Source organism: Trichoderma atroviride, chromosome 6 (assembly GCF_020647795.1).
Source record: "Trichoderma atroviride chromosome 6, complete sequence".
Lineage (NCBI taxonomy): Eukaryota > Fungi > Ascomycota > Sordariomycetes > Hypocreales > Hypocreaceae > Trichoderma > Trichoderma atroviride.
This window is the reverse complement of record NC_089405.1, coordinates 2758009-2780854: the sequence shown is the minus strand read 5'-3', so window position 1 is coordinate 2780854 and position 22846 is coordinate 2758009. Positions and strand designations below refer to the sequence as shown.

Here is a 22846-nt window from a genome sequence, read left to right as displayed (position 1 = left end):
GGCTGTGTAGAATATTATACGCGCGTTGTCAGGATTCTCCGGTCTCCGTACGTTCTTCTCTGAACCAAGTCAACCCACGTGCCAGGTGCCTGAGGCACTGCGAGCAATATCCATCTAAAAAAAAAAAAAAAGAGAGGAACGGCCATGATGCCAATTGTGATGCCCCAACATCGGTAAACGCCTGGAAAGTGACGATAACAACGGTTGCGCTTGCTGCTTCATGGTGCGACATGAGCTCTCTATCCGCTGCCATGACGCACGCGCTAACATAATCCAAGGCGCGCACTTGTCACTCCCGTCCTCCACTCAACGAAATACGGAGCGAACCTGTTCAGCACAATAGGAGATGAAAAAGAAGGACACAATTAAAGTTAAAAGCTAGCCCGGTCGCATCTGGCCCCTCCTCTGGCGGATGAGATTGCCTCCGGGCCACTGATTTTGCGCGTGTATCAGATTTGTTTCGGACCATAGGCTGGGCGAGCTAAATGAACCAGGACCCTGCTGGAGTAGCTGGGGGAAGCTTCGCTTATGAGAGGATCCGGACTCGTCCTCGAGGTCAGGGGGCAGAGCTTGAGGCTCGGATCCGTCCATTTGGGGGGGCTTTCCAGAGGAATTGAGGCCTAGAAACGGATCCCCATGGAGCCGCCCTGGCGGTTTGTCCCACGTTCCGGTGGCCCCTTGGGCTTATTATCCTCACTTACACCCGACTAGGCAATTGGCTGGCGACCCCCAAACGAGATAATCAACCAGCTGGATCTGGATATAAGTCTGTTGTTGCGCTCTTTGGATGCTTCTTTCTTCTCTTTTTGATCTTCATCGTTTCGCTCCGATCCGTCTCACATTCTTTTTCGTTTCATCTTACTTGGGTTGTCAAAAAGCACTGGCCTGCTTTTGCTGGTATACCCTTCGTTAATATTCTATTCTACTCTCTTGACTCGATCTTTCATTTTACTTTCCTTACGCTCATTCTTACCGCATAACTGCACGGCTGGACCATACTTGACGAGTGATTTCCCTTTCGAGACCAAATTAAAAAAAAAAAAAGAAAAGAGACGCAAAAGAATAAATTCGACGGAGAAACATTATCAAGATGCCTTCCCTCAGAACTGCCGCAATCTCTCTGTTGGCTGCCACTGCTGCAGCCCTCCCGTCGGTGCCTAGATTCACCACTCGGCAATTACAGTACCATGATGTTGCCAAGAGGCAAAATGCTGCTGCCCAGGCTCTCGGTCTCAATGATTTTGACATTCTGCAGTTGTAAGTTTCTCCACTAGCAGTAACACGATACCTGAACTGGAGCAAATTTACTTACATTTTTTGATAGCGCTTTGACCCTGGAGAATCTCGAGAATGCCTTCTATCAACAGGGCTTCGCCAAATTCCCTGCATCCGATTTCACTGCCCTCGGCCTCAGCGATGCTCAAATCAAGGATCTAACGCAGATTGGCTTCACCGAGTCTGAGCACGTTATTGTTCTGCAGTCCGCGCTCGCGCAGAACGGCATCCAGCCCGTCGCGCCTTGCACTTACAACTTTGGCTTCACCGATGCCGCCGGCATGGTGGCAACGGCCGCCATTCTTGAGAACGTCGGTATCTCGGCCTACCTGGGCGCGGCCCCCCCTGCTGGCATCCCCGGCCATTCTTGGTGTTGCTGGCTCGATTCTCACCATTGAGGCTCGTCACCAGAGCTCCATCCGTGTCTTTAGCAAGCAGGAGGCCGTGCCTCAAGGCTTCGACGCCCCCCTCGGCCCCAAGGCAGTCTTCTCTCTCGCTGCTCCATTCATCGCGTCTTGCCCAAGCGGCTCAAACCTCAAGCTCACTGCCTTCCCTACGCTTAGCTTGGCGAGCGCCACCGCTCCCACGACCGTCAACTCGGTCCTGAAGCTCCAATCCTCTGCCTCTGCCGGCGGCAAGTTCTGCGCCTTTACCTCTGGTGGCGTCAACCCCGGCGGCACAATGTTTACTCCCTTCACCGAAGCCGACGGCTGCAAGGTGCCTGAGGGAGTTGCCGGCATCACCTATCTCTCGCTGTCCAGCTCGGCTCCTTTGACAGGTGCTCTGACGGACGATATTACTGTTGCTGGTCCTATTGCCATTACGGTCTCATAGGTGGCGATGAGGATAGAGAATCGCGGGGAAGAAAATTTTAGGAAAAGAAAGGAATTTCGAGTCAAATTTTTTTAATATACACAATACTTTACTTTTCTCTTCATCTCAATTCATCTTTTCCCACACTGTATATCGCTGATATAGGTAGACATGTGTATACATCTATAAGCGCACAATAGAAAAAAAAAAGAATACATTTGATACCCAGACTTTTTTGATACGCTACACCTTCGATTTTATATGTCCTCTTTTCAACTCCCTCTAGTCCAATACACATCCATTCCTCTAAAAGCAACGACATCCTGTGTAAAATTAATCCCCATCAAAAGTCCATCTCACACACTCCTCAGCAGTGTACTTAAAAACCCCCAGACCTTTCAACACAGATCTCATCTCAGCCAATCTCAAGGAGCCAAAGGGGCCTGCCCTCTCGGATAGCCTTGAGATGAAACATCCGTGGCAACGCACCGCAGGTAGCGCCCTCCAACCCCAACGTGACAATCCCTGTTCCACGAATAAAGTGTTTTTGTCTGTCATAGTGAATTAACTACAAGTAATAACCAGTTTATGCTCTTACAATGTCAGTTATGCTATGAGTAGACAATACGCATACGACTATAAGTCTGCTCCCCAGAACCTACGGCATTAAAATTGCCTGCGATCAAGGTCTGATATTGAGGACTCTTTTATCCTCATGGAATGTCTCTTTTGGATCACACTGACATCAACATACAAAAGAAGCCATTTGAAATGCAAACTTCTAAGATCTTGCTATCATCTAAGTTTGTTTGCTATTTGCTACCTCCAGAAGCTGTCGCTCGCAAAAGACCTTTTCGCTTCTCCGATAGTTGATTACGTCCCCCCTCTTCTCCAGCCCACGATACTACACCCATCAGGAATGAGTACAAAACCCTCTTCCTGAATGCTCATCTTCTCCATCTTCTCTTTTTTTGGTTGTTTATTTCATTTCAAAGACACAAATCTTCTCATAAAATGAGACCTAACGTAATTTGTGAGAATCAAAAAGTAGTGATTGATTCCATCTCTCTGTTGAGTCTCCCCCAAACATACCTCTAACTCATGGTGTAAACCCTCTGTGGAATAGTTAGAAATGTCAACGCAGTACAGGGTGGTATCTAAAGAGGCTATCCATGATCATGCGGACTTTTCTTGCTTGTTTATCTTGCTTAATTTGTTTTTTATGCGTATCTGTTAACCATCGAATGTAAATGGCCTGGCAGTGATGTAATCTTGGGCTTTTGTCCAGACCGATTTCTCATTTGGCGGTAGTGAGGCTGCATCCAGCGTCTTCACACCTTGATTGAGGGCGCGAACGAAGTCAAGGGCGATGCGGAGATCTTCAGGGAATGCCTCCGAGTGTGGTACGAATGGTGTTGAGAAACTGTCCAGCCGAAGACCTCGCTCTTCTTTACTGTTTGAGGGCTCGTCTTCCTCAAAGAAGGTGAAAGTGGCGATGCCGAGTGCAATATCCGGCTCTTGTGAGAAAGGAAGCCTAGGTAAAGTTAGCGATCAAAGTTGTCTAAATGCAAACCGTATTGAAAGGAGCAAGAGGGTCGTCATACTTCTGACTGATTTCTAGCTGATCAGCCCTTTCGCGCTTGCACTGGCCATACATGAACATGGACGCCACAATTGCTTCGATCAAGTCTCTGTCAGTTTCGCGAACCGTTGTCGACAGCCCGCGGAATCCCGTTAAATGCTTGTTCAAAGGTCCGGTGTATCCACACTCTTTGTGTCTCAACTTCAACAATGAAGCGCATTGGCTAATGAGAATCAAACTCGACTTTTCGTCATCTGTTCCCTTCCGGGGCATACCAGGCGCGCCTGCAACATATTTGCCGCTCAAAAGTCCAAAACGCAATAATTCAAACGCCAACAAAGCAGCTTCATCGATGCCTGGTACATCAGGCTCATCTTCCCTTGCGTCTTTGATGGCAAGAAGCGTAGTTGCCAGGGCATTTCCCCAATTCGTCAGCTTGTGAGAGTCGTCAACATAACCCCTGAGGTGGAGAAAGCGCCAGATGGCGATTGATACCACCATGTCAGTGCTATCGATGCCGCGGATGGGCTTCTCTCTAGAAATTGTTTTCGCAACAAAGTCCTGGTTTGCAAGCGCAAGCACCTCCAAGTACACTGGGCCAGCAAAATCTGCTGGGTAAAAGTGACGCAAGTCTTTCTCCTTGACATCCCAGGTTGCTACCCGTTGAGATGGGGGTGGCTGGGTGGAGCGATGATTGAAAGTATAAGAGTAATTCGGATCGAACCAAACCTTCATCGTGATGTCCTTGTGGCCAATTCCCCTGTGAATTCTTGGAATGATGAGGCCGAGGGCTTGCTCTTTGATGGGAAGAATTTGGCTAGTCACAAGCTTCTTGTATTCGTCAGAAGCAGTGCCATCCAGGGTCGGTAAGACAAGAATCTGCCCGTGTGTTATTCCGTTCAAGATACGAGCACCGATTAGACCCGTGTTAAGATAGTGAAATAGCTCTGCGGGCATCTGGAGACCGAGGTATTCGTGATTGTCTTGTGTGAGCTGGTCGAAGTCGTGAACCGTGACCTCGCCACTCTCAGCGATGTAGATGAAGTGATGGACTGCCATTCTGGCTTTGCGATACTTGTCTAGCCAGTTGGGGTCCTTTGCTTGCAAGATGTCATTGAAGGAGGCGCAAGCGCTAACAACAGCCTTATCTGAGGTCCGCAGGATGTTGACTGCCTCCGCAATGGTGAAGGGGGATGGGTAAATGGAGGTGTCCTGCAGCGGCGGAAATGTAGGGAGAAACGACGTCCCTGTCATGAGCATAGCGTCGATGAACATGGATTCGTTGACTCCAAGTGCACGCATGACCCTCTTCTTTGAGATGGCGGTCACAGTTCCAGCATCCCAGTCAAAGTTGCGAATGACCGACTCGTTGATAGGGTATAGAAGCAACTCCTGAGGCCCCATGATGCCGGCGCATAGATCCGAATCAATCATTTCGAAATAAGCAAGCTTTTGCTTACGTTAGACTTGGTTGCTTGTGCTGCAAAGAATAGGGAGATGGGGGCGCAACGAACCTGAGCAGACGCGTTGTAGGGAGGGACCAAAAAGTGCAGTTCTCTTTCTTTCAAGATACTCTGAAAGAGAGGGTATAAATTCTGAAGACGAAACACCTCTTTTCCCATGATTCGATTAGTAAGTGTATTCCTGTGCTGGCTCAAACGAAAGAAAGCATACCTGGGTTCTCCTTGAAGACATTGACACTTTCATTGCCCTCGGTTTGCAAGTACAGCGTCCATGCCTGATCCATCCTCTGATTTGCAGCTCTAGCGCGCGTCAAAGTGACCTCATCTTGTCCAACTAAGGATTGGCCATCAAAGATGAAAAAGGGGGTGATCCGATGCTTCTCCCAGAGGTCAAGATGTCGGTGGATATGATAATGGATGCCCGTCAAGCCCCCGAGTGCAGGAAGCAAAGACTCGCGAGAAGGGTCGTTGTCTAGAAGAAGACTCAGGAAGTAAGAAGCATCGATAGCAATGGTGCAGTCTTCAAGGTCGGAAATGTTGTAGGTGCTATTGCTTGGTCGTCAGCACAGATTTCTCATTTGCCAGGGGAGTAGAGTCAGCATACCTTGCCTGGCCATTGATCCAGGAATCCTCCACAAGGTCTATGATGGGAAATTAGCGTGCGTCTCTTTCTATGGTCGAGATATATCCAGAGCGAAATTGTAGGGAACATGGGCAAGGACGCGAAATTCCCGATGCGGCAGCCTCCTGAGAGATGACTGCAGCTATTCAACAGTACTGGCCCAATCCACCAATTGAGCGGCCATACAGCATCAAAAAGCAAAGTAGGCACTCGCATGCTACCATGGTATCTCAGAGGAGCCCGCCGCGACGGCCCGAGGAGTCGCGAGACCCAGAACGTGGCCGCCACAAGTAGCGCAAGTAAAGTCACGAGCAACAGGACATGCGTTTCGCCGAGCTCGGCGCAGGCCTTGCAAATTTCAAGAAAAGACTCACAAGGCATCTCGAGCAAATCCTCCTCAGGTCAAGCAGCTTTATGGTTGTCGGAATCGGTATGCGACTGGGAGCGGCGAGGTGGTGGGTGGGCTGATTCAGGACGAGGCTGAGAATTGCTGGCTACCAAAAAGAACAAGCGGAAACGAGACAGCAAGAAGCGGGTGTAATTGGCAGGATGCGTCGTCGGCTTTATGGGATCGAAGAATCGGCGAGATGTCGGTTCGAAGAATGAAAGCTTCTTTGAAGGATTCGTGGTGCTTGTGCCACAATGCAAGCCGGAGGGCGAGAAAGGCACGGCCAAAGCAGGCTCGTTTGGAGGACAGCAAACAAAGGCTGGAGGATGAAAGGCTGAAGGATGAAAGACTGCGCCAGAGCTTGGCCAAAGCACGCTTTCCGGCAACAAACAAACAGGCAACTTCCCCAGCAGCCGCGTCCGAGAAAGGCGGTGATCGATGGTTGGCCCTGCGGGAGGGAGGCAGAGCGGTCGTTGTGGAGGAACAAAAAAAAAAGGAACGAGGCGAGTCAATAAGGCAAGGTACAGACAGTTCCAGCGTGGTCGCTGCACGGTGGAGATGCAAAGGCAAGCGCCCACGGCAGGAGGTTTGCTCTGGCTAATCCAGGGACGGTGGGAGCTTTTCCCATTGCGGGATGTGGCGGGTGTGGCTATGCTTGTGGCTGGTAGAGATACGAGACCTTCTGAAATGGAGCCTCGGTATTGCGAGGCTGTTGTATGCAGCGTGTTGAGCTATTCGACTCGTATATAAGAATTAATCAAATTAAGTAAAATAAAATTTCTAGAGAAATATCCAAAAGATGGATCCATCTCTTGTGTACTGCATCTTTCTCACAATGGGGCCTACATCACATGTATCATCAATTCCATGTCAATGCTGTCCTTCACCTAGATCTAGTACATGTAGCGGGGAAGCTCCCACGCCAACAACCCCGCCATAGAAACTCGCAGAGCATAAGCTTTGGTGGCGGGGTGTTCTAATGCCTGCCCTACATGCACCTCTCTGGGTGGTTATCGCAGCGATCCCGGAACGTCGCCAGCCATAGCGGCTAGGGCTATCCTGGAGATCCATATAAGATTATGAAACTTGCCTAAGCTATCTATCTGCTTGTACATCATATGACATGACATTGGGTGTATCTACGAGATTCTCTCCATCTCTATCGCCTTCCATTCTTCTCTCTCCATGCTGCTATACCATCGGACATACAAACCTTGTTTCGTTTAGAGAAGAAGAAAGAAAGTAAAAACCAAGCCTCTTCTCTCACTATGACTGCCTCGGCAAACATCCCCATCATCGACATATCAGGGGACCAAGATGCTGTGGCCCAGCAATTAGTCGACGCCGCTCAAGAGCATGGCTTCATTTACATCAAAAATCTCGGAAGAGACATCTCTAGTAGCAGCATCGACGGAGCCTTTGCGCTGGTAAGGCTCCCCTTTAAGATTTTCACACCAGATATTCGACTCATTGACTTTGAAACTCGATATAGTCAAAGAAGCTGTTTAATGCCCCCCGTAGAAGAGAAACATGCCTGCACCATCAACACAGACAATCGCGGCTGGTCTGGCATGCACTCGGAGACTCTGGATCCCAAGAACCAAAAAGTACACTCCTCCCCCCTACACCATGACGCATTCGCTACCGGGCGACTAACAATTCCTTTTAGGTTGGAGACTTCAAAGAGTAAGATTGACTCTCTCTCATACCAACGTAGCTTCAAGCGTTCTTACATCACTATAGAGCTTTCAACTTTGGGGAATTCGTCGACGGAAAGGCCCAGCAGCCTCTCCCTCCCACCATAGCTAGCGACGAGCCTCAGATTCATGCATTTGCAGACTCTTGCCACAAGCTCTGCAAGAAACTGCTACATCTCCTCGGAATAGGCCTCGGCGTGAGTGTCTCTCCTTTCATCATTGTTCGCTTATTCAAAAGTTATTCACATCAACCAGGTTGGCGACTTCTTCTCCTCAGCCCACGGCACAAACGGCGAATCCGCTTCCATCCTGCGTCTTCTCCGCTACCCACCCCCCGAACAAACTTCCCGCTCCAGCGATGACATCCGTGCCGGCGCACACTCCGACTACGGCTCCATCACGCTGCTCTTCCGGCTAAAAGGCCAAGCCGGCCTGGAACTCCAGAAGAAGGACGGCACTTGGGCCCCCGTGCCCGTCTGCCCGCCTGGCTCAGAAAATGACCCCAGCCCCCCCTATTCTGATCAACATTGGAGACTTGCTCTCTTACTGGACCAACGGGCTGTTTAGAAGTACTGTTCACAGGGTGGTCTTCCCGTCTGATAATCAGGCGAGCAGCGTGCAAGGCGAAACGAGCTCCGCGCCGCGGTATTCGATTGCCTTCTTCTGCCACCCTAAAGGAACTATACCCTTGGAGCCTGTGCCGAGTGATAGGGTGAGAAACTTTGTGCCGGATGAGAGCAATCCCAACCAGAACCCGTATGCTGAGAGAAAGGTCATGACGGCAAACGAGCATCTATTGATGAGACTAAAGGCTAGCTACGGGACTTTATACGATGAGAAGTCGTAAACGTCATATCTAATAATTGATAGCTTTTAGGTATATAGAAGTCTAATGTCTTGTATCCATCATGAGCGCCATATACATACTATAATCCCATTGATTTTGTACGCCTTAATAAAGAAAAAGAAACAAAAAGGAGGAAAAGACGTCTTGTCCTCCGCCGGATAGATTATATACTAGACCAACCCACAGTACCAACGCCGCCACGGATCATGAAACCCATCATAATACTTTTTCGTATTCTCTTCGTCTTCGTAAATTGTAAGGTGATTCAAAACACGCCAATCAAAAACACTTATCCATTCTCGGCGTTCTTCGAGAATAGCTTCACGGATATCTTCCAGTTTAGAGAGCAAAGCCTTTGTCTCTGGCTCTTTGTCTACCGAGTCGACGAACAGGATCCTATTGGGCCCTGTTTGTCCATCTAGCGATAGAGCAGTATTGGCTGCATTCTCCTTAGCCCAAGCTTCGGCGTCGCTGACAACGTTCAATATCCCGTGGGCTCGAAGTAAGGGGTTGAGCTCTTCGATATCCGAAAGGTACGATGGTAGTAAGATGAGTCGATTAGCTAGCTGGCATTTAGAACCAGCATAATGACAGCTGGTTTCGGCTTTTTTATCATCTTGATTTGGATATTCTTGGTCTTCAATTCGCTCATTATCTTCTCTCGCCAGAGGCGAAGATGAGACGGTAACATTGTCGTCGGTGTCGTCATCCTCATCCTCGCTATCTGGTATTACAATAGCACTGTCGTGTAAAGAAGGGGAAGAAGATGACGACTCTGTGGATCTATTAGCACCGCTCTCCTGCTGATGCTCACCTTTATCCTTCTCCGGGTTGCCCATAGAAGGATTGGAAAAATTTTGGTTTTGACTTTTAGGCGGGCAGTCAGTGGGATGCGATCCCGATACACGAGGCACTTGCACTGAATTACCATCTATCTCCCCCAATGCGCGACGGGTTGGTGATTCAGGCTGGAGCATGTGGCTCGAAGCGTCTCGTCGCGAGGTCTCATTTATAGAAACCGCACGATGCTTTTTCGACGGAGAGAAGAAGATCGGTGGAGATACAGCACGTTTTCTCTTGTCATTAGGCAAGAAAGAGATTTTAAAAGGGTTCACAGTAGGGGGTGGTTGCGTTGCAGCAACTTTATGAGGCTCTGGCACTGGTATGCCTAAGAGTTCAACCGATCGATCTAGGGAGCTTTCACCGACATGTCTGATGAGAGGCATCGAGTCTGACGAATTATGAGAAGCCCGTCTCGGCGATGGCGTTGGCATCGTCGTTGCCGTCAGCTGCGTGGCAGCATCGACAGCTAATCCTCTTGGGTCTGCCTGCTCTAGCTTCGCGATCCATGCCAGATCATCCTGACTATCTTCCAACTCAGGGGCAGCGGTGGCGGCCTCTGCAATCTTTTGCAGCTCGTCGAAAGATAGTACATCAGAATAACCCCGGTCAAAGTGAATCTTTGCAACAGATGGAAATCTCAAACTCCACCAGTCTGTGTTGCCTGCTTTGTCAAAACTAAAGCATCTCATGTCGAAAACAGGAGGATCAGTAAATGCCACTGTCATGGGTATTGTTTGTGCCCCAGCAGCAAATATCAATTTGGTCTCGACATTGCCTTCCACTGAGACCGGTTTTGGGTTTGTACATGACATGAATGTCTTGAGCATAGCTTCATTGAGCTCAACAACGTTTATGACAGTAAATTCTGGAGTAGCATCCCACCGCTTGACTTGCTCCCTGTTGTCAATGCAGCCCACATAAAAATGAGTCCATTTGACATTGTCAATATTGTATGATCTTGCCTTTGCCGCACTGAAGCCAGCTCCAACCACGGCAAAGTCGCCAACCTCACCGAAGCGGCCGATGTAGTCTTTTTTGAGCTTGATGCAATGATTTGTAAATGGCCGTTCATAGTTATGAAAGTTGAAATATGGCTGGTCTGCTTTTAGCACTAGGCCTTCGCTTCTGTCTGTGATGACTTTCGCAAATGCATTCCGCAATGCCGAAGCTGCCATTGGGTGATTGGTATTAATTATCTGCCTTTGTATGAGTTCAGCTTGCCCCCTATCACAACGAACTACTTCCTCAAGCAGTTTAAAGCGTTCCGAGTGCCGAACATCTAGTAACGATCGGCCATCGAGAAGCAAGATGTCGTAATAAACAATCATTAGGTGTTCATGGGGTCTCGGCCTAGACTTGTTAGCAACTTTGGCGGCCTATAGCAATCCTAAATGGTGGACTCACGGGACATCCTCCGCTGTATTCATGAACCAGCCACGACGAGTGACATGTTTTCGAATGTGATGAAAAGGGAGGATTTTCTTTTTCTAAAGCGGTGGCTCTGTCAATAAAACGCTCTATCTTGCGGTCAACAACAGCAACTTACCAACTCGCTATAAACTACCAATTCTCCTTCCAAGATACACTCTGTCTTGATACTGCATCCAGCCTTGCCTATTCCCAAGGAATCCGTGATAATTCTATTTACACAGTTAGTCTTAACAATTCAGTAGTAGTGTTGATAGCATGTAAATACCCAATTAGACGCTTTCTGTCTTCGGTGCTATCTTTCCCACTCTTGGAAAAGATTTGAACGCCGCGCCGGCCTCTGCTGACATCAACATGGATTTGGCAGTATTCCCCATCAACTTTAGCCTCAACGCTCATCAAGCCTGTGCACATGTCAATGCAATGTTTTATGCTGCGAGCTTTGAACCATTGCTGCCTCCCCACTTTGGTTGACAGCTGTGGCTTGACCAGTGCCAAACATTTTCGATCAATATATGCTGATCCCTGTTCTAAGGATTGCCCGTCTTTCCTAAGTCTTTGTATAGTTTTGATAGCAATAGTAAAGTCTTGGCGGATTTGCAAGATTGATGGTAAAACTGGGTCACAAGAACGATACACTTGGTATGCATCAAATACCAGGGGCTGAAAGTCCTTGAGAACAAGTCTCGTAAACCACTTGGCATCTCTAGCAGAGAGCCGTCTATAAATCGTCTCCAGCACGCTGCGAGCAGGTGATTCGGCAAAGCTAGCGTCTGAGGCTCTTATAGCCGGCGAGCTCCATTTCACTTTGGCTGCAACGGAGTGCAAAGCCTCATCGATTTCCTCAACAGTCACCTGAAGCGTTTCTGGGAAAGTCGGATTGGGCTAGAGATGGATCAGATCCCGCTTCCCCAAATAAAGGCAATTCCGTTGTAGCTTACAGTAGCATTCAGGATACGCTCTACGCAATCACCAAGATCTAACCCAAGGCCGGGCTGTTTATAGATAGCGAGTTCCTTGATACGAGAGGAGCCAAGCATTAAAGCACGGCTGATGATGCGCTCAAGGCCATTTGCCTGAATACCGTATACCCTGTCTGTTCTCTTTTTCGGGCAACAGCGTAGATAACAACGCTGCGAGATTTATGTCGGGTGCATCTATACGGCTGCGATGTCGAGCACACCAAGCCACAAAGGCCTGGTTGGACGGTTTGCGAGTCGTGGCAAGGGCATAGGCTTCTTCCAGCAAGTCACAGACCAGGGAGAACGGCAGGGGCATTTTCGCTCGACATCTCACGCCGATGGGTATGACGCGTCAGTCACCGTAGTCCGAGGCCCCCACAGTATCGCAAGGCTAGATCGGCAAGGCTGCGAGACAATCCCTCCAGCTCAAAGCTTAAACCGCCCGGAACAAGAGAGACGAGATGCCCGTGATCACAGCTTGCATATGGAGGGAAGCGCCTGTGGCCGCACGATAGGACCAGAAGCTGCCGGGAAGCGAATGCGTGTGGAAATCTCCACTCACATTGACAGATACGGGACATGGATCAATGGGCACGCGACGCGAGATGGACGGGAAGTCACATGAACGGGCCGCACGTGAAATGGGCTGCAGCCCTTTGGAGCTTTCTTAGAGGGCAGCCGGCTGTGGAGAAGGCGAGAAGCTTTGTTGATGGCGGCGGAGCGTGTTAGTCAGGAAGATACCAGTCACAAACTCAACAAAAATACAACAGCCGCAGTCTTCATGTAATCAATCATGCAATCAATCATGCTCGCCCTTATTACAGGACGGCGCAAGGAAGAAGTCATGCGAAACACGGCAGCGCCGCTTGACCAGGAGTCGCCATATATGGCGGAAATTTGGGGAGTCTCGAGGTTCAAGCAGTGCATGGAATCCTGCACGCTGCGTGCTATTACGAGTACAGTTGAGTCCAAGCAAAGCAAGGGCGAGCACGTATTCCAAGGCGCGAGTACCTGTACGGAGCCTGGGGACGAAAGCACGTACCACAGCCTAATGGCACTTGGCATCGGTACCCAACGCCTTGTACCCGTACTACTGATGTTAGCCTGCTTGCCTGACCTCCCCTCCATCTCCATCAGCTGCTATGCTACAGCTGTCGCTGGGCTGCGCACCGCCTGTAAGCTCCCGCCACCAGCCTGCAATCGAGCATTCATGCGCTAGGCCGTGCCCCCACTCGCCCTCTCCGCCGAGCCCCTGAGAGACAGCAAGCGATCCACTGAAGATGTGCTGCGCTTTGGCGGGTTTGGCGGCTTCGGGTTCCAGCGTGCAAGTCAGTTGACTTGTCCGCAAGGGAGCCCAATGCGAATGTCTGACTGCCCTCGTACGAGGCGGTGCCGATGAACTTGCTATAACTACTATACATGGCCACCACGCGGGCGAGCGCATATTCGACGCTTGTAAAGGTGACTTGAATCTTTTTATACAGGCCGAGTACCTCTCTAAACTAGCACGCTCGCACAAGTGCTACTCCAGGATAACACCAGACGATACAGCAGGGGTTGCCATAGGTACCAAGTACAGCACAGCGCTCACCACCAAATCGCCTCGCCTGGCCTGGATCGCTCGCCTGCTGACCGAGACATTCCCCCTCCTGCGCGAGAAGAGGAGACGAGGCGGATCTCGACGTCAACGCCGACTGCAAGGAAAAAAAAACTCAAGAACCCCCTCACCTCTTGCGCATCGCCGGAAAAGACCGTTTTGTCGTTTCGTTTCGTTTCGCCTCCTCTTCCCTCCTCCGCCAGTACATCTCGCCCGCCAACTCTACCCGCAGCCGCCACCCACCGCCTTTGTTTACTCTGGTACCAGACTAAGCCGACGGCCTAGCCCCAGAATATCACAGCGCCTTGTTGACGAAAAAAAAAACAACCCCGGCCGTCGTTTGGGCACCAGCGAGGCGACCCCGGCCGCTCGTCCAATAAGTGGCCTGCGCTGAAACGAAACGGCACCCACAGGCCTCAATCAGTTCAAGTTCAAGGACTGGGCGAACCTGGAAAGGGCTCCGCCGGTGCTAGCAGCACGCGGGAGCGACCGATTTTGCGTCTCCTTATCAGCGCCGACTGCCCCATGAGTGGCCTGCACTTTGGCATCTGCATCGACGACCGCAGCACGCACCCTCTCTTCGATGAATACCAGGAGATAGACCAGGACCACCACAGAGCGCTCCTTGTCCGAGTAGCCGTCGTCTTCGTTCTCTTGCGGCGCCTCCAGGGCCCAGCCACTCATTTGCACCCTCCCAAACGCCGTCCGGTTGATGGCAGCCACTCTCTACTAGTCGTCCGATCGTTGTCGCTCCGAGCTCGCATCAATCTCCCGAAATATCTCGACATGGCCTCGCAGCAGCAGGAAATCCGCCTCCGCTCGTCTGCGGTCGATCGCAGCCCGGCTGCCGAGTCGGCTACGGCCACACGTGCGCGAACCACCACGTTCGCTTCATCCTCCTCATCCTCCCCTGGAATCTCACGATCGCACAGTGCGTCCAGCTCGTCCACCGTGGATACCACCGATGCGATGCTTCCGCCGCCGCTTCCTCGCAGCGATTCCTTCAATCGAGGCCGCTCTCGTGCATCTCCATCCGTCTCTCGCCACAAGAACCGCCTCTCCCTTACTCTTCCCGTTGCCCTGCAGCTTGCAGATGACCCCAGGCTGGCCGACTCACCGGCCATAATGACTGCGTCAGCATTGGCTTCGTCTGTTCCTCAAACGCCACTGGAGACTCCTGCCAGTGTCGCGACTTCTCCATCTAATGCAAATGAATTCATAATAGCAATTGCAGCTCAGGAGCGGAGAGTCTTGGAGTTGAAGGAGGAACTTGCTCAGGCCGAGGTTGAGCTGGCAAAACTGAAGAAGCAGTGGGCTTCAGAGGAGGTCTACCGCAAGAGGAGTGATAGCCAGAGAGCTGAACTCTTTGGAAGCTCCCAGGGCAGCATTGACGACGATGCCTTGGTGGCGTCACGACGCAGCGTCGAATTGGATCGCCGGAAGCAAATCCTTCACGGCCAAACCACTCCCGCACAGTCCCGCCGCAGGGTGATGCGCGGCGGCCACGCCCGTACCTTGTCTCTTCTTTCCCCTGTCCGGACAGACAGCGTATTCTCTCTCAATGAAGTCACACAGGCAGACCCGATCGCCCTCCCAACGGTGGAACAGAGAATGGCCCAGCTCACCAACCCGACCCTGTCGAAACGCTCGTCCTGGCAACCACGGTCTCAGCAAAGTGTAGCATCCGTTGTCGGCGTCCCTTCCATCGTCGAAGACTTTAAGCTAGGATTCCGCGCCTTTGTAGAGGATATTCGCCAGATTACCGTGGGAGATGAACCGGTCAACGGCCAGTTGCAGCGACCCTTGTCGACGTCCATCGCCAGTGCTCGTGAGCAAGATACGAGTAAGCCGAACCATGATACTACCACCTCCACTAGGACCAGCAGTAATGAAGGTTCCAGTACGGCCACGTCGACCTCATCCCAAGCTAACAGAACCCCCGAGCTGAAGCCAAAGACTGGGAGAGGGAAGCAATTCTCCTGGACACCGCTTGGTTTCGACTCTGTTGACGATACTGATTGGTCCAACTGGGATTCCCCCGTCTCCACCAAGTCTGCCCGCTGGAGTGGTTCTACCGTTAATAGCAGTGGCATTGATGACATTCCGGAAAAGGAGGATGAGGAAGATGCCAAGCCGTAAGGATATTCTCTCCTGTTTTGCTTTCATGATGCTGTGTGCAGGGATGAAGGGCTGATTGTGGATGCCAAATAACTATAGGGCGCGAAAATCCGATACATTGCTTCTTTCACCAGCGCTGGAGGACCTACTTCCTAGCGTGGTTCATCATTTATCCCCGAGCAACCTTAAGAGGACGGCCAACAATCTGATGGACGAGTGGGAAAAGTCACTGGTGGCTCCTGAGTCTCGACACAAGGAGACCACTGTATAGAGCAGGACTCACGACACTTTCCCTTTTCTTAACTTTTTTTTTCCAATTTCTTTTTTTTCTAAACCAGCATCATGCGAATGCACACACAACAAGGGTGGACAGGGAACATATGATATTTAGAGCAATGACGTTCTCTAAAGATGGCACTGCCATAAAAATGAAATCACAGCCGCAGAGACCTGGTACATCTTACGACAAAGTTAGTTTGGAACGATTTGGATGAGATATCGGACAAAGATGGTACCGCAAAGTTTTATAGAGTTTTTAAGGGAGCATGCCTGTTTTTGTTTTTCCTGTCTTTTAATGCTTTTTTTTTCCTGGCCGTCTTTTGTTTTTTCAACAAAGGCTGCTTACTACATATTCTTGACGTTATCTTTCACTGTTGGAGCTGGATTATCGAGATGACGATGGGAATGACATGATGCATTATGAGAGACTAAATTGCAACCAAATAAAAAGCAAAAATTCCCAAAAGTTTCATGCTAGCATTGCGGTCCCTGATCACTTAAAGGAAGAAAGAAGAGCCTAACCGCCATCTCGCAAAATAATACCAAAAGGTCTAATGATTAAGGATACCTATATAATATAGAAGGTACATTAAATGATCGTCTAAAGTACACCATATCACTTCATTAGGCAACACGTAGCCGTCTATCTACCTTGATTTTGAAATTAGTAGTCTGCCATTCTCGCTTGTATTTCTTATAAACTTTTAATATCATTTCATCTAGCTGGAGTGCCGCATAAATTACCCCTAAAATATCTATACCTACTCTTATATACATGCTCTTCGTTCCCAAGCGATTCCAATGTGCGCACAGCTACAGCCAAACAAGTTGACACCAAATTCCTCCACCAGGCTCAGTCATAATACCCCGAATGCGAAGGTCCGTCATCGCAACACAGCATGCTGAGAATTATATTCGTCGACAAGGGATCCACCGCCATGATCCGAAGCTTCATCCCCATTGGTTTGAAAAGCTCACGATGATCCCACGCCGCAGTGCCCCACAGCACTGTTGTGATTTTCGTGGGCTGAATGCCTGGGAGATTAAGCACTATGGGCCCGCGGACAGACTTCTTGCCCAGATTGACGACGCTCAGCATCAAAGTCTTGTTGAGCACCCAGTACGAAACATCTAGCTCTTTCTTCTTCTTCACCCTGAGCTTCCTGGCCGGTATCCTGGTGAGAAGCTCGTTCACAATGTCTCTGTTCATGACACGCAGGAATTTCTCGTGCAGGGCAGTGGTCGCATTGTCCACGGGCCAGGCCCAGGGGAGGACTCCCTTTGCGTTGTTGTTGAGGGCGAGAGCGCTCATGGCGATGACTTCGGCGGCGCTCGGACTGACGGGCAAGGACTTCTCGCCGCTGGGACCGGTTTGCAGGTTCTGCATCTTTGGCTTGGGCCAGTGGTTCAGCCACCTCTCGTATTGTGCCAAATGGAAAAGCCGAATTGCGACGTCTGCCGCGTTGCCTTTGCAGCTGTCGCAACCACAGCTGCCGTAGGTCGCATTGCAACTTGTCTGCCATCTGGACGCGCCGGCTCCGATGGGATGGGCATCTGCCACGATGATGTCGGCCGCCTTGGTGTACTCCTCGAAGTAATAGTTGTCGCAGCCAAGGCTGACGGCGATCGGATGATAGGGGTCAAGCTGTTTGATCAGGCTGCTTGCTTTCCACATACGGGCGTAAGTTGCCGAGTGGCCATCTGGCTGGTCAAAGGTCCAGTACGCGTAGAGGCCATCCGAGTCCTTGATGGCTTCGACTTGTTCCTTTACCGCGCTGTGGTTCTTGTAATGTTGACGCAAATCGTACATGTATCTCACACCGGCAGAGTCCAGAGACTTATAGACATTCCACGAGGTGGCTGAAGCAGGCATCATCGGCACCACTGATTTGAGACCATGGCTACGGTATGCCTCAATCTTTGCAACGCTATTCTCATCGCATAAAAACCCTTCACAGGGGGCGTAGAATCCATACGGAAAGAAGGGCTCAAACTTGCTCCCCGGGCTGCTGCGCAAGAACAAGCCGCCGCTCAGATTATCAATCCTGACGACGTTGCCTTTTGGCTTGCTCGGCAGGACGTATATCTCGGTCTTGGCACTGAAAATGTACTGCCTGTGCCGGTCGAGCGGGTAGGACTTCCTCGGACGGGGTGGGTTAAAGGGATAACTGTAATTCCTTCTCGGCTTGTACTCTTCCGCCTTTTCCCTGAGCACTTTGATTGGCGTGGCTTTCAACGTCACCTCGTAGGGCTCAAATCTTGGCTTGAATTTCCCAAGATCAAACTTGAACCGATAAATGGGACGATCCGAGGTGGCGTTGTGCAGATTGAAGCTCGCACGAAGCCTGCCCTGGGCAAGCACTTCGCCAGTGGCCGTGGCCGAGATTGTGGCGTTGACATCATACGGATAGTAAAAGTCGTCGTCCTCCATGTGCGGCCACGGAACGCCGTGATAGTCAGACGTTTCGGCATGAATAAAGAATTCACCTTCAAACTCATCGGCTAGGAAGATGTTGTATCGCGGCTTGAAGCGGACGTTTAGCGTTAGATTTCTTTGTACGTGTGGCTGAAAAAGCTGGCCACCAGGATTGAAATCGGGGTATCTTTGATGAAGTCAGATATGACCATGGACGAGGTTCAAAAAAAAGGGGGCGGGTTTACTCTGGCATGTATGCCTTCCCGCACCATCGAGGCCAGTCGATATGCTCGCCGGGCTGTGCCAAGCAAAGCGAAGAGAAAAATAAGATGAGCATCGCTATTGCCCACATTTTGATTGACGACATCTTTGAAAACAAAATAAAGAAAAGAAGACTGAATTGGGAGAAGAGTGATGAAAATTATGGAGACCCTTCCAGTCGTGATGCCCTCAAATGCCTCTCATCTATTTCTCATCCTACTATGCTTGTGTAAATGTACTCTTACGGGTCAGGCAAGCTTCGCTTACAATCGTTAAACAATAAATCGCTCATCGAATAAAGGCCAGATCATCGAAATACCATATCAATAAAAGGCGCTGCCGCTTGCGATGTGGGAGGCTGCTCTTAAAACTCAGCCCTTGTACTGTAACCTTGGCCTTATTACTCTATTAATAAGTCAAGCCTTGATAAAGCCTTTTCGTGAAAAAAAAGAATTACCGGTATATACCTCAAAAAGCTTAAACCCCATACATACATGTACTCTCTTTTGTCGAAGCGATTATCGGAGATAGCAAAAGTAATTTGGCTGTCTCTCTCAACAAGCTATCAAGGTACCAAGCCATGCCGATACTGTCTTGTTGTAAAAGGGAAACCTTCTTGTAAAGTTTACCAATAAGCTTATCATATCTTTCATTTTGCATTCATCCCGGCGTAAACGATGCGGTATTTGAACGCGGTGCTGTCGCATGCCGTCTTTATGAGATAAGGGGCGCCCTATCCACACCAAAATGCCTCTCAAGGTACATACCGTTTGGCGTTGATGACGTGGGGAAAGGGCCTTAATATTACGGGAGTAAAGCATAAACAGCTTGTTGAGGTTTTGCAACTGGCTGAAGACGTGTTGGATCTCAGCAGGCCATAGAAGAATGTTTCTGCTTTAATTTGTCTGGAGCCATATAATCACGACGAGTATTGATAAAATTGATTAATATCAACATGTTTGATAATACCGTTCCTTTTGCGTGGCCCGAAATGCCCAACCAGCCAACAGAGCCAGCCGTGACTGCTCCTCTTCCGGCTTCAATGCCTGACAACGATCCAACACATTGTAGTATTCTAATATAAACATGTGTATCTTGCAATTACGTCCATATAAGGATGATTTAAGCCTTGCCTGGGTCAATCTCAAACTCTGATTTACGGATCGGTCCGACAAAGCCACTGTTAAGCCATCAAACCTTTTCAGGGGGAGACTTCCTATTTATAGTTTGTACGCGCAAGTAGGAGACAAGAAAGCAAGGAAATGGAAAAACCTTTCCAAGATTACTCTATATTTGTCTCCAATGCGTCGTAATCTCGTCGTAATCCCTTTTTTCGGCGTGGACCTATGAACTATATATAGAGGTCCTTCCTCCCGTTCATTTCTCCCAGTTTTTTCCTTCGAAGCCTATGTGAAGGATAGTCCTTGTCATTTGCTCAGTCTTGTGAACTCGTCAATTCTTCTCACTCACATAACACTACCATCAAAGACAACCATCCTCCAACATGTCTTTCTCACTCTTCCCCTTGGTAGTATTCCTTTCTCTGGCGTGCTTGACATGTGCACAGCAATTCATGGGGCCAGCCTCGTTTGCATGGCCCCTACCAAGAGAATGGAAACGCACTTCTGACGATGTTCAGCCTTGCGGAATGTCACCCCAAGGACGGCGGTCCAAGTTCCCCTTGCGTATGTTCTTTTTCTCTTTTACCATGACTATTCAAATCCTACAGTCGAGCGGCTTTTGTCCTAACTGTCAGCAGACAATGGATACCTGGTACTTCTGTCCAAATACGAGACGCAGAATATTGAGGTGAAGGTCTCATACAATACGGGTACGTATTCATACTACATGTCCCCATTTTAACTGTTTTCCCATATTCTCTAGACACATTTCCTTGTGCTAATCCGACATGACGTAAAAAAAGACCCCCAATCAGTCGCCGACTTCTCGCATTTCCTCAAGCGGCGCATCTCCAACTACGGCGTGGGCTTCACCTGCTTCAAGATCCCGGACGCCCCTCAGGGCATGGACGCTGGAGCCAATGCTACGTTCCAGATGCGCCTGGAATCTAATTACGAGACCCCCCTCCCGCGGTCCTACTTCTCCTGCGCTGACATCACCTACGTGGAGCGAGAAGGCCTTGACTTCCCCTTCCCGTGTGTCAACACCACAGACGTGGAATGGGAGATTTTGCCGACGCCCACGAAGAAGCAAGATCCGCCAGGGCCCACTGCTACTCCGTGGTCCCCAACCGAGGAGAAGGGGAAGAAGAAGCTCAGTAGCGGGGCCATCGCTGGAATTTGCATAGGAGGCACCATTGTCCTTTCGGGAATAGTCGTACTTATCTGCAAGGCGGTGATGGAATCTCGGGAGTCGAAAGAGCGTCAAAAGCAGGTTCCGTGTAGATGGGAGCCGGGGAGTTATGGGCTACCGGACTTGGTACCTGTGAATTATGACGTTTATGGAACGCCTACGAGAAGAGGATAGTATAACTGAAGAAAAAGGGGGAAAAATTAAGAAAGTTGAATTAAGAAAAAGGATTCAAATCTAGCACAACAGAGTCTGCAGTTGTTTTATCGTAACCATCATGGGACTCGTACACCAAACAATACAGCGAAATGATGTGGAGCCAAAAAGCCAAAGCCTGTAGATCACGACATCTGAATGCGTACATGTGGCTGCCCAAGTATAGTGGTAACTATCTCCCTGTGTCACAATTGTAGACTTTTGATGGTCGAAGGATGCCTGAGTAATGTCACTACGCCGTAAGATCACTACGCCGTAAGATCACTACGCCGTAAGAGAGATACAAGGGGCTGCCTGCATTAGACTAGTAGCCATTGTATGAATTAGAAGTACACGGGCATGGCAGAAAATAGACCAGTCAAAAGAGGAATGGGTCGCCATGATGAATTTCTAGTGATTCTTTCGGCCGAGGGGCTCTGTCACTTGTAATGTACTGGCTTCTTGGTGAGATGTCTTGACAGAGACATCATGATTAGGGAGTAGAGAGGAGGAGAGGGACAAGTTGGATCAGTGGTGGGGGGAGAAAGAAAAGTGTGAGAGGCAGAGAGAAGTGCAGGCACTTTAGCCAAGTAGAGGAAAATGTGCTGAAGCGGTAGCTAGGAGGGTTTACAGCGAGAGTACTAGATGATAGAACTAGTATGCTGGATAGCTTTTCCTATATTTCGCAATTACAACAGCTGGCTTGCTTGAAAGAAGCGGCGTGATGAGAAGGAGGTTCATAATCGAAAATGGGATACGCGAGTATAGTCGTGTATAAAACACGCTACCAATTACCAAAATAGAAACAAACTCTAAAAATAATGTAGCCGTCGTAAACTTTATCACAGAACTCCAGCCAAGTAAACCCAAAGGGAAAAAGAAAAGAAGAAAGAAAAAAAAAAAGCGACAAGGCGCTTCGTCACCCGTGACGATAACATCATCTACCTCAACGCCATATCTCCAAAAGCTCGATCAAGCTGAGCGCCTTCCTCGCTGGATATATCTCCGCTTCCACCTTGATCGCTCTGCCCTGTTGATGTCGGCGGGCTTGGCTCGATTTGATGGCCCGGCCCGGATCTCTCAGGCTCCAACAGTCGGGCATCGCTATCCAGCCATCCCGGCGCCAGGCGTCTCTTCTCCGCCAGCTCCCGCTCCCTGATCCGCTCCTCGAGCTCTCTGAGGTCCTTGTCCGCATCTTCCTGCATTTTTGTAATGTGTGCTTGCAGTGCGCGGCACGATGCAATGATATCATCGGGATGCGCGGCATGGCCGGAGTTTGATACCACGTACTTGGCTTTTGGCTGTGAGGAGGGGTCATCTGACGCGTTGGGGATGCCCAATGGCGAGGGGGGGGATGTTGGAAGGCATCGTTTTGTAGTTGTACGAGAGGGTGGTGGCGGATGGGAGAGAGACGAATGGCGAGACTGTGAGAGGGACCTGTTCCAGCAGGTGGTGTGCTCCTGTGGCCTTTCCATCAGCGTGTGCCCATGGCCGCTTGGGCAGTGTTGGGATGTTACTCACGATTACTGTGCATGGTATCTCTTCCACGCAGGTCGGATACAAGGCAGTGTCGGGAGAGAAGATGGCAAGACTTGGAGCTCGCCGAGTTGCACAAATGGGCAATGTTGAGGCTGCAGGAAGAGGTAGAAGTTATCGTAGAAAAGGTAATTCTCAGATGGTCTAGAAGGCTCCAGGCATCCGCCGGTAAGGGCTTGTGCGGCAGAATTGGGTATCGTAGCTACAAAAGATT

The 22846-nt window shown here is 49.9% G+C and overlaps 10 protein-coding genes across 11 annotated transcripts; 4 read left to right on the top strand and 6 right to left on the bottom strand.

The window, feature by feature from the left end:
- Positions 1 to 378: 378 nt before the first annotated feature.
- On the bottom strand, positions 379 to 591 carry TrAtP1_011530 (uncharacterized protein; the record flags this gene model as incomplete). Its single annotated transcript, XM_066115146.1, has 1 exon — positions 379 to 591. One exon carries the CDS (start codon positions 589 to 591, stop codon positions 379 to 381), a length of 213 nt encoding a protein of 70 aa, XP_065971244.1.
- Positions 592 to 1545: 954 nt separating this feature from the next.
- Positions 1546 to 2109, top strand: TrAtP1_011529 (uncharacterized protein; the record flags this gene model as incomplete). The annotated part of the gene is made up of 1 exon (XM_014084659.2): positions 1546 to 2109. One exon carries the CDS (start codon positions 1546 to 1548, stop codon positions 2107 to 2109), a length of 564 nt encoding a protein of 187 aa, XP_013940134.2.
- Positions 2110 to 2853: 744 nt separating this feature from the next.
- TrAtP1_011528 (uncharacterized protein) lies at positions 2854 to 6883 on the bottom strand. The gene is made up of 7 exons (XM_066115145.1): positions 6130 to 6883; positions 5738 to 5774; positions 5345 to 5679; positions 5185 to 5282; positions 3693 to 5119; positions 3181 to 3622; positions 2854 to 3109 (listed from the first exon to the last, which is right to left on the bottom strand). The coding sequence occupies exons 1-6, from the start codon at positions 6134 to 6136 to the stop codon at positions 3322 to 3324; spliced, it is 2205 nt and encodes a 734-aa protein (XP_065971243.1). The 5' UTR covers positions 6137 to 6883; the 3' UTR covers positions 2854 to 3109; positions 3181 to 3321.
- Positions 6884 to 7176: 293 nt separating this feature from the next.
- On the top strand, positions 7177 to 8751 carry TrAtP1_011527 (uncharacterized protein). Its single transcript, XM_014084657.2, has 5 exons — positions 7177 to 7570; positions 7636 to 7750; positions 7813 to 7829; positions 7887 to 8037; positions 8096 to 8751. The coding sequence occupies exons 1-5, from the start codon at positions 7500 to 7502 to the stop codon at positions 8405 to 8407; spliced, it is 666 nt and encodes a 221-aa protein (XP_013940132.2). The 5' UTR covers positions 7177 to 7499; the 3' UTR covers positions 8408 to 8751.
- On the bottom strand, positions 8444 to 8617 carry TrAtP1_011526 (uncharacterized protein; the record flags this gene model as incomplete). The annotated part of the gene is made up of 1 exon (XM_066115144.1): positions 8444 to 8617. The coding sequence occupies one exon, from the start codon at positions 8615 to 8617 to the stop codon at positions 8444 to 8446; it is 174 nt and encodes a 57-aa protein (XP_065971242.1).
- Positions 8752 to 12473, bottom strand: TrAtP1_011525 (uncharacterized protein). Its single transcript, XM_014084656.2, has 5 exons — positions 11900 to 12473; positions 11227 to 11843; positions 11077 to 11170; positions 10935 to 11017; positions 8752 to 10880 (listed from the first exon to the last, which is right to left on the bottom strand). The coding sequence occupies exons 1-5, from the start codon at positions 11996 to 11998 to the stop codon at positions 8858 to 8860; spliced, it is 2916 nt and encodes a 971-aa protein (XP_013940131.2). The 5' UTR covers positions 11999 to 12473; the 3' UTR covers positions 8752 to 8857.
- Positions 12474 to 13316: 843 nt separating this feature from the next.
- On the top strand, positions 13317 to 16392 carry TrAtP1_011524 (uncharacterized protein). Of its 2 annotated transcripts, XM_066115143.1 has the most exons (3): positions 13317 to 15360; positions 15419 to 15652; positions 15735 to 16392. In XM_066115143.1, the coding sequence occupies exons 1-2, from the start codon at positions 14043 to 14045 to the stop codon at positions 15463 to 15465; spliced, it is 1365 nt and encodes a 454-aa protein (XP_065971241.1). In that variant the 5' UTR covers positions 13317 to 14042; the 3' UTR covers positions 15466 to 15652; positions 15735 to 16392. The 2 variants fall into 2 exon arrangements, with proteins under 2 accessions (XP_065971241.1, XP_013940130.2); XM_014084655.2 differs by having other exon boundaries at positions 13317 to 15652.
- A 305-nt stretch (positions 16393 to 16697) lies between these two features.
- TrAtP1_011523 (uncharacterized protein) lies at positions 16698 to 18682 on the bottom strand (the record flags this gene model as incomplete). The annotated part of the gene is made up of 2 exons (XM_066115142.1): positions 16698 to 18517; positions 18576 to 18682. 2 exons carry the CDS (start codon positions 18680 to 18682, stop codon positions 16768 to 16770), a joined length of 1857 nt encoding a protein of 618 aa, XP_065971240.1. The 3' UTR covers positions 16698 to 16767.
- Positions 18683 to 20239: 1557 nt separating this feature from the next.
- On the top strand, positions 20240 to 21078 carry TrAtP1_011522 (uncharacterized protein; the record flags this gene model as incomplete). Its single annotated transcript, XM_066115141.1, has 3 exons — positions 20240 to 20276; positions 20351 to 20422; positions 20516 to 21078. 3 exons carry the CDS (start codon positions 20240 to 20242, stop codon positions 21076 to 21078), a joined length of 672 nt encoding a protein of 223 aa, XP_065971239.1.
- Positions 21079 to 22037: 959 nt separating this feature from the next.
- On the bottom strand, positions 22038 to 22571 carry TrAtP1_011521 (uncharacterized protein; the record flags this gene model as incomplete). The annotated part of the gene is made up of 1 exon (XM_066115140.1): positions 22038 to 22571. One exon carries the CDS (start codon positions 22569 to 22571, stop codon positions 22038 to 22040), a length of 534 nt encoding a protein of 177 aa, XP_065971238.1.
- Between the last annotated feature and the right edge of the window lie 275 nt (positions 22572 to 22846).